At 32.9% G+C, this 16482-nt stretch overlaps 1 protein-coding gene across 1 annotated transcript in view; it reads left to right on the top strand.

Annotated features, from left to right (window-relative positions):
• Nucleotides 1-4772: 4772 nt before the first annotated feature.
• LOC135847911 (paired mesoderm homeobox protein 2A-like) overlaps nucleotides 4773-16482 on the top strand; it is a 35184-nt gene continuing 23474 nt past the window's right edge. Inside the window, exon 1 of the mRNA XM_065367648.1 lies at nucleotides 4773-5876. Within this exon, the coding sequence (XP_065223720.1) occupies nucleotides 5561-5876 (316 nt within the window). The 5' untranslated portion in view covers nucleotides 4773-5560. The remainder of the gene's footprint in view (nucleotides 5877-16482) is intronic.

The following is a 16482-nucleotide window of genomic DNA, read 5'->3' as shown; positions in this document are numbered from 1 at the left end:
AGAAAGTTTTTTATTGAAAATATAAGTTGGCAATGCGAAATAGATGCATATGATTGGTGGAATGTTATCACCTCAGTCTAACAACCAATCATGCGCTACTGTGATCAACCGAAACATTTAGCAGAAAACTTTTTTAGGGGTTCACGATATTTGTGGGCATCCTGTACTGTTCTATCGTCATTATGTAGGTATGCAGATAGGCTACACATTACACTAAGTAGGGATACGGTGGATTACGAGGGGTTTTTCCAAGATCGAACAACATGAAAATTCAGGGGTCGTGAATGTTTTGAGGTTTCCATCAAATTTTTCAATTTTTTAGTTCTCAAAAAATACGTAGTTCACCACATGCGCACAAATTATTCTTCAATCCTACGCATACTCGTATCATTCATTAATATGTACTTACGCATTGACTTGGAAAATAAATATTCAACTCTAAAATATTGATTAAGTAGATACTAATTATGATTTCTTTGCTTTGAAGCTGAACTTCATGAAATCTTCATTGATGTATTAAGAGGTAAGTAGATAGCACTTCATTACTTGATCTTGATCACTTTTGATGCCAAATTTCAAATGAGAATTACCTACTTTAGGAGAAGAATCGAAATTCGTGAACAAATGTGGAACATATGATAAAGATGCGGCCCCATCGTTGTACAACGAATATTATAAATCTGAAATTAAACCTGGAATGAAACCAAGTACGAGTGCGAGTACGAGTGCGATCACGAGTACCAGCAGAGGTTCCTCTAGAAATTCCAGTGGTTTCAGCAGATTATTTTCTTCTGGAAGTTCTCGAAGTTCTCGAAGTTCTGCAAATGAAACGGACTAAAGACTTAGATGATATTTAAAACTAAACTCTTTTGAAATAAAATATGAAATTAATTATCATTATAGTTAGGTAGGTATGTAATATGGATTTATGCAATTATACATATGGTACGTATATCTATCATATTTTTAGGTATAGGTATACCCTAAGTATGTATAATTGTATAAATCCATATTACTTACCTACCTAACTATAATGATAATTAATTTCATATTTTATTTCAAAAGAGTTTAGTTTTAAATGACATAGTTATTATGTCTTTATATTTTATTAATAAACGATATTTTAAGTCGGTAAATTGCTGATTTTTTTTATATAATTAGGTACATATAATGTATTATTATTTATTCTTGTTTCTAACCTTGCTGATTAAAAATTAATTTTTTCTCCACTTCCTTAATCCATTCGAATGTATGTAAAAGTATTTAATTCTATGTTTTTAAACAAATTGAGAAGCTTCAAATGATATTTTTGAATGAAAAAAATGGAACCATGAAAATGAAATTCAACTTCCATTTTTTAGCCTCAATTCTTGCCGAAAGAAGGGAGGCGAGAGCCCGAGAGCCACTAACTGATTTTGTGAGGTCTGACATGTACCTACTTAAGACTCTAGGGTGAGCTAATTTTCAGATTTTTCAAAATCTGACAAAACCCATAGTGGTTCAAAATCTCAAAAAAGTAGCCAAAATTCAAAAAACCCCTCAGAATCGAAAAGTCATTAAAACTTTATTCTGAATACTCGTATACGGTACTTAGGTATGTTTTCTACATTATATTCCACTTCCTTTTTCCTGATTTCAAACGTTTTTTCACAAAAATTACATATTCATCATGCATACAGAAATTGTTGAAATGAGGTAGGTAGTAGGTAGGTACCTACTACCTACGTATAGGTATACGTATAGTTAAGTACCTCAAAATGGCTAAAAAAAATTAGCTACTTTAAAATGTTTTAAAACACATCTATTTTTCATTTTTTTTCTTCAAAAAATCGTGGGGTTTTACCTAAATATGGACATTTTTGGTTTTTAACAAAAATCCTGTTTGTACGCTTTTTTTCCACAAAAATGTCCAATTTTTCATGGTTTTAAAGTAAAAAATTCTTATTTGAAAGTAGCACATGTCCAAGGTACTAAGTATATACCTTATAATAAGTAAGTAAAAATATCCACCAACATTTTTTGTCCCTACTTACTTGTTGTTTTTTTTTTTGTGAAAAATTGCCATGCAACGTTGACGTAACTGGGTCATTCCACGTCAATTCGACCAAAAAGTGGTAAAGGAGGTGATGAGGGGGGGGGGGGGTCGGCGATTTTTTTTGAAATTTTTCCTGTGGAAAGACCTTCCGAAGGATGATCAATGGAGCAAATCGCATCTCTCTGGCTCTTTTTTAAAGGCTGCTTTTTTCAGTGAACTTGAAATACTCGTAACATCCATTTCAGCAGTGGATTACTCGATAACCGCGATACCTACCAAAATGGAACATTATCCCATAGTTAGGGGTTTTGAAAGGCCTTTTGGTGATATCATAAAAATCAGTGTTGCCACTTTTTTTCGTACGAAAAATTAGCTCGAAAAGTTTCAAAACGTAGTTTTCATATGGTTCAGACTCTCAAAAATTCTGAAAAAAATATATTATGGACAACTTTTCATGTTGAACAACATATTAAAAAATTGGGATGGCATTATGTCGTAAAGTCGATTTGAAAAAAATGAAAATTCGCAAAAAAATGCGATTTTTTGATTTGAAACATGAAAAAAAGTTTTGACTGGTGAAGTTGACCCATTTGACCTCTATTTTTACGTATCCGTTGAAAAAGTTGAAAAAAATCCCTTCACTCGATAAAATAAACTGATCACAATAAAATCAAAATTCGAAAAAATTCAATTTTCAATTCCAAACATCAAAAAAAGTTTAAATTTATTCAGTTGTCTTATTTTGACCTTTTTCTGGCGTATTTCATGAAAAAGTTGATAAAAATCACACTCGCATAGCAAAAAATTGAAACTCGTTTATTTTTGGAATTTTGATTTTTTTGTAATATGAGATATCATAGATAGAAGACGTGAAATTGAATTCAGCGTCCAAAACAAACCCGTATGGCGATGACCCATTTCAATAAATTTTTCTAAATGAAAAATGGTTTTCACCACCTCCTTATATCTCTTCAGAGCCCAACTAGGTAGGGATCAAACCATCCAGAAAATCAAATTCAGCTCCTATAAAAACCCATAAATTGATATACATATGTATAGGTACATTACGTACTAGAGATGAATTTTTAAAAATTTTATGTTTTTCACCCCCTTTCAAAGGCTTATTTCAAGATTAGTGGCAAAATAAGTGCTGAAATCGACTTCAGTGATCCAAAAAATCCTGATGACCAAAATTTTATAGATCTGTAATACAAAACTGATGTTTGTCCACTATACTTCTTCATTTCGGAACACTGTGAAGCCTGAAAAAAATTGATAATAAAATTTCACACTCTCTGTGGGCAAGTTGAGTAGAATGTGAGTAGTAAAACCGGTCAATCAAACTCGTCTAAAATGCATTCAAGTCAAAAAAAAAAAAAGAGAGATTGCATATTTTTTCTGAGCATGGAGAGTAAGTTGGAAAAAAACCTGAAATCTGACAATTAGAGGTATCCATGTCTGAAATATATGGATTATGGAAAAAATTTCAACAATAAGAAGCAGTCGATGACTTCAACAATCCCTCTTTACTTGTGACAAAAACATGAATAGAATTAAGCTCTTCTCCTTCCGTGTTTTTCTCCCTGAAGGAACAAATCAAAGTAAACATAGGTACCTACGAGTAAATAGATAAATGGAGAAAATATGCCTTTTTTTCCTAAAGGAGTTTTATACAAAATTGAAAAAACTCCTTCTTTGAGGGCTGAAGTTATAGTATGTCCCTTTTAAGAGTATCTCGACGATGAAAAAATTTTCTGAGAGACTTTCAACTTGAAATGAAACAAAGGTTTCCACAATCTTCCGATTTTTTTGTGATCTACCTATGTACTGTGATAACATTTGAAAAGAAATCAAGTTTCAATAGAAGCAGAGAAACGATGCCAAAGATTTCGACAAAAATTATTCTGGCTCATGATAACATTTTGACAGGGATAAAAAAAGATCCTAAAATTATAGAACAGAAAATTTTCAAATCCCTCTTTTATTTCTCCTGTCACATAAAAAAAAAATGAAGAACATTTTTCGGTAAAAATATCGATAAAAAAACTGAAAGGGCTCAAATATATGCAGGCAAATTAAGAAGAATAATTCAAACAGAAAAAATAAACACTATTATCGTCGAACGTCCGCCCAGGACAGACGAGAAACAAAGAAAACTAACAGGTAAAATACCAAAACTATACAAAACGAACTCCGATGGCGAAAAAAAAAAAAATTAAAATCGAGTTATATTTCAATATTTACAAAAGTCAGCCGAGGTGCGGCGTCATTATTGAAAACGGATAAATTTTATGGCAAAGGCGGCCGAACAACTAATGTGCGTTAAAATTCGTAAGTCAATAAACTGTTGCCATCAGAAATACTCAGTCAATGACTTGATCTTTCCAAGCTGAAAGCCATAATTGTGGCGGATACCGGACGGTGAGCGAAAATTAATTTTCACCGCATACTTTTGCAATGCGACCGATACTCGTTTTATTATACCGAGCCAGAAGGAGTAGGGGGAGGGGGTGGGAAGAGGTACCCCGGTATATGGCATTTTCGACTCGACTCTCAATATTAACCGGACGTCTTGGGTCTTCGGTCTCGTTTTTGCGCGAAGATAAAGACGACGACGCGGAGAAGTGAAAGAAAAAAAAACACTAGGAAAAATCTCACCCCCTTTGCTTTACGTAGTAGTTACGATATAAAGGGAAAAAACTGCGTATTTGGGAAAAAAGGCGCTGGTAGCGTTGAAGAGGGTGAAGATGAGACGCGACATCGACGAGCACCAATGAGAATGTTGCTTAAAAAAGGGGAAGAAATTAGGGATTTATAGTCGAACAAGGGTGACAGTACGAGGGGATTGGTGGGCGAGGCTCCGCCTACGTCCCTTGCCACCCTTACGGTTTCGGGCTCTCGACTACATCGCGCTAAAATTCAAAGCTTTTACCCTGTTTTCTATAAACCCGAGCTTATTGAATTACAGATGATCATTTGATTTGGTAACTCGCCGTGGAAACGTATTCGTTAAATAGTTTTAAATTATTACACGTTTTTCTTCTTGTTCTTTTTCCTCCTTTTCATTCACCGCGACGTCTTCGGTTTTAAGGTAATTTTCGCTTCTTAAGTATTTTCGTGGAAAAGAGAGAAAATTTCGCCCCGGTTCGTCGTGTCGTGTGCTAATCTTCCGCTCTTCCTTTTCCTTATCATATTATTCGCATAATTCGATATAGAGTTTTTGATTCAATTAGCAAACGTCTGGCCTTTTTACCCTTTTCTCCGCTTTCTAAACATTTCGTTGCTTATTCGCAGCGTCTCGCTCTCTTTGCTGGTGGAAAATTTAGTTATCTTTAATAACGTTAGCGGTGAATTTAATTTTCGGTCTTGGAAATTTTTTTTATCAAATTAAAACATCGTCGTCGTGCGCCCCGTGTGCGGTATAATACGAAAATGCAACCTGAAACCTCTTAATTACATGTACACGTACACGTAACCTGCAACCTGCACCTTACACCGAACGTGCGTGAAAAACATTCGAAAATCATGGATTACAGTTATCTCAATCAAGCTGCGGCTAATTTCGATGCAACAGCATGTTCGCTGTCGACTACCGGAATGGATCCGACCGGTTTGGGATCCTGTACTTATGGAGATCTGGCCTCCTGCAGCCAGATGTCTCAAGCCTACAGATCGTATACCGCCGCATCGATGGCTAGAAGTTATAATCATACTGCCAATACCGGTCCGGCTATGGGTCATTCTTTGACCACCGGATCTATGGGACAGTGTGCCATTATGGGATCCAGGGGACATCAAGATCATCAAAGATCCTCTATGTTTCCATCGATGAATTTACAAGGTATGTGGTTGAATTGAATCAAGTTTTCAGAAGGGGCTATAATGCTTTTTGGTTTGATACCTATATCCGCAGAAGAAAATGAAATAAAATGAAATGAAAAATAAAAAATGTACTTACAAGTTTTCCAAAAAAAAATTCAAAATATTGTGAATTTTTTCAAATTCAAACAAAATTTCATGTTCCATGTTTCAAAACAAACAAAAATATTCTTTTGTGAAACCGCCTAGGTGCCTACCTTTGAAAGTGAAGGAAGAAGTACGAACATAGATGATTTTTAAAAACTCTTGAGAATGCGTGACTGCCTAATTTCCAACAAATTTGCAAATACATAAATGTGAATAAAGACAGAGAAATAACCTTCAGAATCATATTCAAATCGAAATTAGGTATTATGACATCATCAACTAGAAAAATATGTCTCATAAAAATTATCGATCCCTTTTCTTCTAAATGAAAAGTACCTATACTTTCAAAAGAGGATCATCTCGCCTAATAGGTACATCGAAGGAATAATTCTCCCTCCATCTGTGAATTTCCCCTCCCCCTGAGGTAGCTACGATGAATTTTTGGTTCCACAACATGCATTTTTCACAGTTGTTCCCCTTACCTTTAATAATTCTTGATCTTGAAATTTGAATTAAGGGTCTTCAAACATCTTCGAAGCTGATTTTCGTCTTCTGGCAGGTAGATAATTTTCTTTATCGCAACAATCTTCTGAAACAAATAGCGAGCAAAATTCCCACAAAACCTCCATATTAATGGATTGTTCACTTACTTTTCATTTTTTTAAACAAGATTTACTGAAGAAATTCTGTGATTTATTTGTACCTGTCACAATCATATGATGTAACGAAGCACGTAGGTTGTTTTTTTTTTGGACTGAATCTTTCAAGTAACCAACTTGAATTCATCATCACATTTGCTACACATGAGGGTTGAAATCGCTTCATTGGAGGCTTCTTCATTTTTTAACCAAGAACAGGAATCTTTTTGAGCCAATTTTTCCCTTTGATCTTCTATTCATACAATTCATCATCTACCTACAGATGAATCACAAAACGACACAACTTTTATTATTTTAAAAATCCGAATGTTTGGCCACAAAATAGCTGAAAATTTTGATTGTCAAAATTGCAGATTAAGATGAGAAAATTTCTAAGTACCAAGGTAGGTAGTTGAATTTCATCTTAGGATGACTTCATACAAATTCAGAAATCAGGACAATTTTGAGAAGAGGGATGTGAAATTGTGAAAAAAATCATTTTATTCTTTCTTCATTTCATAAGGCTTTTGAATCTATTTCTTTCTACCTCCTGAAAACTAGAAAAACTAGAAAAATGAAAAAAAAAATGTCAGTACCTAAATCTATGTATTGAAGGGTAGAACAGGAATGAAAAATGAACAACACTAAAAACGATGGAAAAATAAATACGTAAATTAGGCATTAAAAAACCATCCAAATGTACTTCGAAAATTTGAGAACAAAATTTCTCAAGGATCTTGGGAAACTCAGCAGGGCTCGTGAATGCTAAAAACCCATTAAGTAACCAAAAAATCAAACACAAACCTAAAAATTATTGTTTTCAATTTTCCTGTTGCTAAATGCCTACGCAGTCATTGAACAATTACAATGTAATTAGCTGGTTTTCCCAACACCAAAAACCAATATCTAAGATCCGATTTGGATTACTTTTAGTTTTTTCATAAATATAGTACCTATTAATTATTGCAAATCAACAAAAAGTAATGAAATTCCAAGAAAATTTAGCCCAAGTTGCATAAAATATTGTTGAAATCTCCTCTAAACTCAGGTACACAAGAATTAAAAACACTGTAAGTCATCAACAACTGTTGAAATTTCAGTAAAATTTGGCAAAAATAAATTTGAAAACTGTTTTAAAAATACGAGTAGGTATTTAGAATGGCATTTAAATGAACAAAAAAATGAAAGCAAAAAAAAAAAAACAAAACCAAGTCAGCTTGAATTGTCAAGCGATCGAACATCAAAAAACTAATAGGTTACTCACATATTCGAAGATTGACAAAAAACTCGATTAAAAAACCAAAAATGAAAATATTTGTAATTTCAGTCAAGACCTCTCTCTGTAAGAAAGTACAATTGATTCATAAAATTTCGTGATGATATGAAAAGGCAGTTTGAAAAAGACTAGTTAGAGTTTTGATACAACGTAAACTCCCATATATATTTTTGATGCGATCGAGGTGATTAAAAATTAAAGGCCTGAAATTAATCAGGTTTCCACAAGTGTTCGCCTCTCAAAATATAGAAATTTCCAATTCAATTTGTACGTATATAAAAAAATCGTAAATGATTCATTCATTTTTTCACGATTTAGTTTCTTATAAAGAAAGCAAGAGGGGCAGGGATCACGAATCACTGCTCAAAAAAAGTGATTCGAATCATTTTCAGAAATAAATGAGTCGTGATTCGTAAGTTAAGAATTACGAATCATAATTTGTAAAAAGTGATAGTATTTTATTAGTAGAAAATGATATTCAGATTGATTCTATTGCTTTATCTTTGTGTTAGCGCATTAAACTCTTCATGATTAGATAAGCACATTTCTCCTTTCTTGTTCAACGTTTTCGACAAATTTCATTATTCAAACTTGAAAATTACTAAAACGATGAATGTTGATAAAATTGAACAACATGCATAAAATAACGTTAAAACTTGCTAAAGTGATTATACAACTATTAAAAACGAGTAAAAATTGAGAAAAATGTTGTGAGAATTACATAATTAAAAAAAAAATATCAATAAAATTGATCAAATATCTCCAAAGTGGAATGAAATTTGGCAAAAAATTATATAAGCCAAGTATCATAAAAACTGTAAAATGAGCATAAAAATAGCTGAAAATTATCGAAAATTAATAAAATGTTGGCGAAATTGATGCATAGTTAATTGCTTACAGAATTACAGCAAACAAATGATTCGAATCACGAATCAAATGACGACGATTTTGATCCGAATCGTGATTCGAATCATTAAGTACGTAGACCTATCTATGAAGGCCTGTTTTGGCATCTCGACGACTCTGCAATGAAACGTTTCGTAAAACTTATACTTAAATTTGAGCAGTTTGCATTTACATTACAGTATACTTGATTAAATCATTGTGTCAAAATCACCTTAATCAAAAGGAAAAAGTTGAGGAGGCTACTAGTATAGGTACATATCAAAAAGGTTAGATATAAGTAGGTTTTTCAACATTTTTTTTTTCATTCAGTTTTGAAAGCTTTTTCTTTCAATTTTCAATTTTTTCAACGTCTGAATTAAATTTCTTTTATCTAATTTAATAAAGTTATATACAGTATATGTAGTTACTCTTTTTCAAAATCAACTAGATTTCACTTTAATGTAATCCATCTGTAATAAAATTTCAATTCCTAAAAAATTTTCAAAAATTGGATAGAAATATTCACGACAGATGTACCCTTTTTTTTAAGAAAAAAAAAAGAAACAAAACTGATTATCAAAGTACATAATACTTATCTCGCATTGAAAACACTAATTCAAATTTTGAAGAAAAAAAAACGTGATTAAAAGAAAATCAACTCCTGCAATTTAAAATAGGAAGAAACATACCAAACTGAATGTGTCAAGAAAAGTGGAAGTATTACCTAATCCAAAGCCAGATTATTTTTGATATGTATTTTTCTAACAACGACAAAATTACACTATCAAAAGGCTACACATTTACCTAACAAATTTTGTAAAAATGATTTACAAATCGGAAATTTGTTTTTTCATCCCTTTCTCCTTTCATCCCACAAAAAAATCAGACAGACATCTCTTAATTAGAATAGCATACGAGTACACTCCAATTTTCACTCCACAAAAGCTCACAAAAAATAAAAAATCACCACTAAAATCATCGCACAACAATATGTTCGCACAAGTTTATTAAATACACACGTAGATAACACCTAAAACTACCTACAAATAAAACCTCGACACTTGGTATAAGCTTTCGAAATCCGTCACTAAATAAATCTCGGCATGGAGCCTCGATGGCATTTCGTAATTAATCCAAAGAAAGGTAACCTTCCATAACTCAAAAAGACGATTAGTTCGTCGAAAGACACACCCCCTCGAGAGGGTATCTGCAGTGTAAAAGGCGAACGTGTGGGAGACTTCACCTCCGGCTAAAATGAATTTTAAGAACACCAGAACAGCCATACTGAAGCACACAAACAAGTCAACGTGCGGCAAAGAAATACTAAATGTAATTATCAAGCACCCTTTTTACTTTTTCACTTTTGAGTCATCGCCTTCGCCTTTACGAGTACGTGGGACTATACAGAAACAAGTATCAGGGACCCGCGGTACATTTGTGGAAACTCTGTTGAAAATTATCGTCTCGACGATGATAAAAAGGGGTAAATCTTGGAGTAAAGAGAAGTGATTTGTAATCTCGCAGAAGCAACATGTTACCGAACGCATGAAAATACATAAGTATCAAAAACTTGTAAGACCGAAAATATGATAAACGTAACAAGAACGTAGCGTTTCCAAAACTGTAAAGAAGATATGTGACCACAATTTGTAAAATGATTGCGTTACATTTGTCAAATAGAGATCCATTTGTACACGCAATCAAATCCGTTTCGCTTTCTAAATATTTTATTCGCACTGAAAAGCCGGCAAGTGCTTCTCTAACGCACGCGAAATTCGATTTTAAAGGTGCGAACTCACTCCGGAGAAAATTTTCATCATTTTCGATCCTTTTTTTTTTCGCGCGCCCGCTTCTCGTGGCAACTTGCAGACGCATTAATACATTATTCTAATCAGGTATAAATTCGTTTCCACGTTCCGTAGCTTTTTCTTCGCTCGCCGGCAACGGTTGTAAATAAAGCAAATTCTTCGACAGCTTGTAATAAATTTAACGACTTTTACGACTCTTAAAAAAAAAGTACCTATGTATAGGTAAGGCACCTACATGACGTGCTCGGGGAAAAAAACTTCGTCTTGACGATCGCAGCAAAAGCCAAACCGAGCCGAGAAATTTATATCATTTTTTTAAAATTCCCGTCTGACTTTTTATCTCGATTAAATGCACCACTAAAGCGTGAACAGACTTGTAAGGATAATATTACAGACCCCTTACGTGAGTGTAATCTTTTCCCGCAGAACGTCGCGCCCAAGTCGTAAGTATAGGTATAAGTACCTATATACGAGGAGGCATTTTGCACCTTTAATAATTTGGTTTTATGATAAAACAACGTGACCTTGAGTGCTTTTTTGAATACGTAGCAAGACCTTTGATACAATGAAAAGAGGACGTATAAGTAATAAGTAAATAACTCGTTCTCTAGATGAAAATCTCTTTATCCAAGTGAAATTTATAATTTTTCACAAAAAATTGTCAATGGACTGCACCAAAATAAAGGCACTTTTCAAGTCTGGTCTTACCATAGAGGCTTCTGGAGGCTCGTTTTGCCATATTACTTTTCATTCATGGGTTATTTTACTGATTTTACAGATGACCATTTTTTTTATAGTGCAGCAAAGGGAGGGGGAGAGCTGGTGAGCCTAAAATTCCAAAAAGCACCAGCAGACTACTCTCCAAATCTACACTTTGAATTTTAGGGTCCTGTGTCTTAAGTCAATCAAATCAGGCTTATTCACAGCAAAATGACAAAAAATTAAAAGTCACTGAAAGATGCATAAATTCACTTTTTTAAAGTATGGGAAAAAAGATTTGAATCCCTGAGAAGACAAATTAATAAAATACATATTATACCTTCGAAATGCGTACACATAATTTTTACCTCTCAAGACATTTCCAGGGCGGGGGGGGGCGTTTCATGCACTTGAGCAATAACATCGTGAAAAACACTAAAAAAAATGGAAAAAATGTGCTTCTAAATTTTTAAAACTGGGAAAGACCAGAGAAGAGTTGGAAGGTCAAAATCTTCAAATCAAACAATTCAAGTACATACATACAAAGGCCATTCTTCAAATCAGTATTCCAAATTTTAGCCTACCTGCCAGGTACATTTGGATGAACTAAAAGTACATATGACAGGAAACTTAAAAATTGAAAAAAAATAAGTTTCACCCTTATAATTGCTGTAGAGCTACATTCGAAAAAAAACTCAACATGGTTTTCTAAAAACTTATTCAATTAAAAAAAAAACTTAATTTTAATGATCAAAAAAGGCAAGAAAAAGTAACCAAAATTGATACAACCAAAAAAGTGACAAACACGAGCAACATTTTGATGCAGAAAATGTCACAAAAAAAACGAGAACATTACAAATTGAAATGTTCTAACCTTTAATTTAAAAAGTTAAACTTCGTATTTATTGGAACTTTTCGATGGTTTTACAATTTTTGGCAACAAAGTGAAGATTTTTCCACCTTTATGACAGAAAAGCAAATTTTTGACAAAATGAAACGAGGCTGACAATGTTAAAAAAGGGAATGGTTTTCTTGCGATTTTTCTTTTTGAAAAATGGAAATTTGGAATTTTTCATAAGAAAATGACTGTTTTTAAAAATTAGTCAAAATGCAGGGATACTATTTTATATCTAATTTTTGGAAAAAGCAAAACTCGATTTCAGCAAGAAAATAGGACTTTTTAAGAATCAAAAATTTGACAATCTTAGCAAAAAAGTGAGCAATTTTTGGAAATTATTGGCAAAAGAGATTCGAAAAATGAGATTTTTTTGCTTACCTACGAAATTTTTGAAAATTTTAGGTAAGAAAGCGAGAATTTTCAACTACATACTAAAATGCTAGCATTATCGGCAAGAAGCGGGACCTTTGGACAATTTTTGTACAAAAAAGTAAAACTTGTTGAAATTTTTTGCCAAAAAGTCGAGAATTTTTGATAATTTTTAACAAAAAGCAAGAATTTCAATTTTTTTTTAAAAAACACGAATTTTTGGCAATTAAGTAGTTATTAAATATCTACCTATTTTTTCGCATCTTTGTTGAAAATTGGGGACTTTTTTGGGCAACTTTTTTGGTTAAAAAGTAAGACTTTTCGGCATTTTTCAGGCGAAAAAGCGAGACTTTTGAATAATTTTTGGAGAAAAGAAAACTTTTTAGAATTTTTTACAAAGACTATTTCCAAATTCTGACAGAAAGTAAGATTTTTTTAAATTTTTGGCAGAATCGTAAACTTTGGAAATTTTAGCTCAATGCAGGAGTTTATAAGCGTATAAGGCTGAAAGTACTTTGTAGTCAATTGGAAAATTTTTTGAAAATTAATTTAACATTAAAAAAAAAAAAAAGTAAGTAATTTTATTGATTAAAAGTTACCTACTTCTATCCATTTTTTTCATCTTCAAGATCATTTTTGTTGGTTAAAGAAAGAGTGGTAGGGGTGGAGGTGAGGGTGGGGGTGATATCTTCAACTTCTCTCATGATTCAGTTTGAGATTTGAGTCAGATGAAATCATATGGGTCATAAATGTATCTTATGGGAAAAAAATACGATTTTTCAGGAGCTCAAAGAATCAAAATTCTGAATTTTTAATCGTAGAAAACTAGAGAAGACAATTCCAAAAAAATTAAAATTGAGTTTTTCCCCACGTGTTATTGTTACCAGTGCATGCTTGTTTTTTGACTAGATAGGAAATTGGAAACCATATCACACTTTTTAAAGATGCTTACAAATAGGCCTACTTAATCTTTAAAAGAGAAGGGGAAAAAGAAAGTAGGTACCTATACAATTTTTTACAATTATTTCAACTCCAATTTTTTTTTACCAAATCCATTAAAAAACGTTGATTGGAACTTGAAGTCGTCCTTCGTCGTCCTTCATCAATAACGCAGTGAATTTTTTCTGATCCTAATCTGTTGATCTAAAAGCTCCAGGTAAAGCACATATTTATCGTATAACTTATGAGTACTCAGATTAACTAAACTCTTTTGGGGAACATTATCAAAATCAAAAGAATTATTACTTTCGATTTTCAGAAATAAAATCTGCTCCTTACTTCTCCCTTCTCTGTTTACCTGTGCCCGTGCAGATAATTTTTCATTGAATTATCATAGAAAATATCAACTCAAGTTTTTTATACAAAGCCAAACTCATTTCGATCCACTTTTTTTATTTTCTAAAATTTTTGAAGTTTTTGGGAAATAATTTTTATTTTTAACCAGAAGAGGGAAAATGGAAAAATGTATGCAAAAACTATCTAAAAATCTGAAAAAGACATCCAGTTGAAGTTTATCACCACAAACTTATTAAATAAAATCTGAAATCTAAAATGTTTTATCTTCGGAAAAAATTTAAATTGTCAATTTCAAAACGTACCTAGTAAACTTTTTTCAGCGAGAAGAAGAGTCCAAAACTAGAGATTTTTGAACTTTTCATATATTTTTAATGCAAAATTAAAGTGAAAACTGATATTTCAACATTGTGTACTCTTCATTCAATCTCTTCACATATCACTTTCATAATTCAAAATGCACGGTAAAATCCTTAGGGCGCAGAAAGTATGGCTGAAGATTCGATAAATGAGGCTAATACCGTGGAATTGATTCGGTAACTTGAGATGCTGACATTATAATTAATATACATACAAGCCCAAGAAATCAGGACAAATATACTTTGATAATTAGTGAAAATTAAGTTAATTTCCAAAATGATTAAATTTTTCTCCCCACTGTTTATTTGAATTCATCTTGATTAAAACCAAAGTGCCGGAATATCCTTCCTTATACTATACTCGCTGCATACAGTTCAAATTAAACGAACAAAAACTATACAACGACGAGAAACAAAAAAAAAAAAAAAAAGAAAAGAGAACATCTTCGCATACAACAAGAACACTCGTATTCTTCGCAAGAAAATAAAATACGGCTAGTCGAGTCGAGTGGCAGTAAAGCCCTAAAATAAAACCGAGCTTTTGAAAATTCCGCCGACGCAAACTCAAAAAATATATAGGCTACGAACTGTTTGCAAGCAGACTTTCGCAACTTTGGATAATATTTTATACAGAGCAAAAGGCAAGACAAGGCAAGGCAAGGCAACGCGAAAACATAGTTCTCGGTAGGTTCGTAATTAAAGATCGTGTAAGATTTGCACAGACGCCATTTAAATCATAATCTCCGCATGGCATCAATTTTAAAATACAAACCGCGCGAATTTCGAATTGAAATTAGCATAATGTATTCTCGATTCCGTTGCGTATAGTATACAAAAGGCGCACACGTATACTACACACATTACAGACAGAGTGATAAAGAAGTGGAAAAACTTGCCAGTAACTTATCATGGTACTACATGTATACGTATTGTACGTACTATAAGGCAACTTGCAAGAAAATTAAAGTCTCGGTATCATAACCTTTCAGACCATATTCTAAAACTTTTAATCAAAAAGCTTTGCATTAAAATTCGCTACACGCCACTGAATTAAAAGTAGGAGGGAATTCCGCTACTAAAAATGTCCGCCATTATTAAGTAAACACTCCCTTTTATTTACCCAAGGAACGAAGGAATGAGTTCGAGTCAGTTAGTCGTTAAAAGACACTCGTCTTCGGTTCATGGCTGACGTTTAGTTGAATGAAAATTTCCCCATTCGCCCCTCGCACTCTTTTCGCATTGTTCAAAGCCTTCGAGTGTACTGGAAATTGCGATAGTGTGTACCGAAGGAACAGGGTGCAGTGGAGTAAAGTTCTTGTGGCGATCAATATAAAGTTGAAAAACGATTCAGTGATACCCAATATATGGTTAATCACTAATTTTTTTTTTTTCGTTTGCGAATAAATAACGCGAATGTTTCGATGAGGTTTCAGTAGCATTTTTTTTCCTCGTGTTATTTCCAGAAAAAAATACATGAAAAGTACAAAATTTTGACGGATATGTTGAGACTTGAGTAAGTATACAAATTTATTAGGTTCGAGGTTTAAAATTCTAGAAATATCGGTACTCCAAATTTTTTTTATTGTTTTCTATGAAGAACTGAAAAATGAAAAATTTCAAAATGTCTTTGATTAAGTTAAGAGCCAAATTACGTGGGTATTATCTATACACGTAGGACGTATAGGTATTTAATACTATATCAAATTATGTTTCTTTGAACCATCATTATTTAATGTGTAGTTTATCATAAGGTCATATTTAATTTCTGAGAATACAAGTTTAGGTAGGTAATACCTACTCGTTTACCTTTCCATAAAAGTATACTTTCTATCGGCAAAATGATAAGATTACCAAGGCTACGTACTTTCGAATCACTGACTCACAAAAGACAATACATTCAAGACGTTTTACGTCTCCGACGTACGAAATCGTGAATTGTCTCCGACGGTTCAGCAAATAAAAAGGGGTCTCTTTATGAAAAACATGCATGTCTGTTCAGTTTTTCATAAAGTTCACTTCTGAACGAGAATAACAAATTGTCTCAAAGTTCAACAGTACGTACATACGAATACACACTGGCTCGGGCAGCCAACTCGACAGAGATTGGGATATTTATTGCTACAGCAAACTTATAGAAATCACAGCCTCGTGAGGCGGCCAGAGACGATATTCCTGCGGGCAATGTTGCCATCTCCGAAATGAACCACGAACCACGTTTACGAATAAAAATTTACTGACAGATAAATGCCAGAAAAA

Source organism: Planococcus citri, chromosome 5 (assembly GCF_950023065.1).
Source record: "Planococcus citri chromosome 5, ihPlaCitr1.1, whole genome shotgun sequence".
Lineage (NCBI taxonomy): Eukaryota > Metazoa > Arthropoda > Insecta > Hemiptera > Pseudococcidae > Planococcus > Planococcus citri.
Note: the sequence above shows the minus strand (reverse complement) of the source record. Positions and strands in the feature narration are given on the sequence as shown.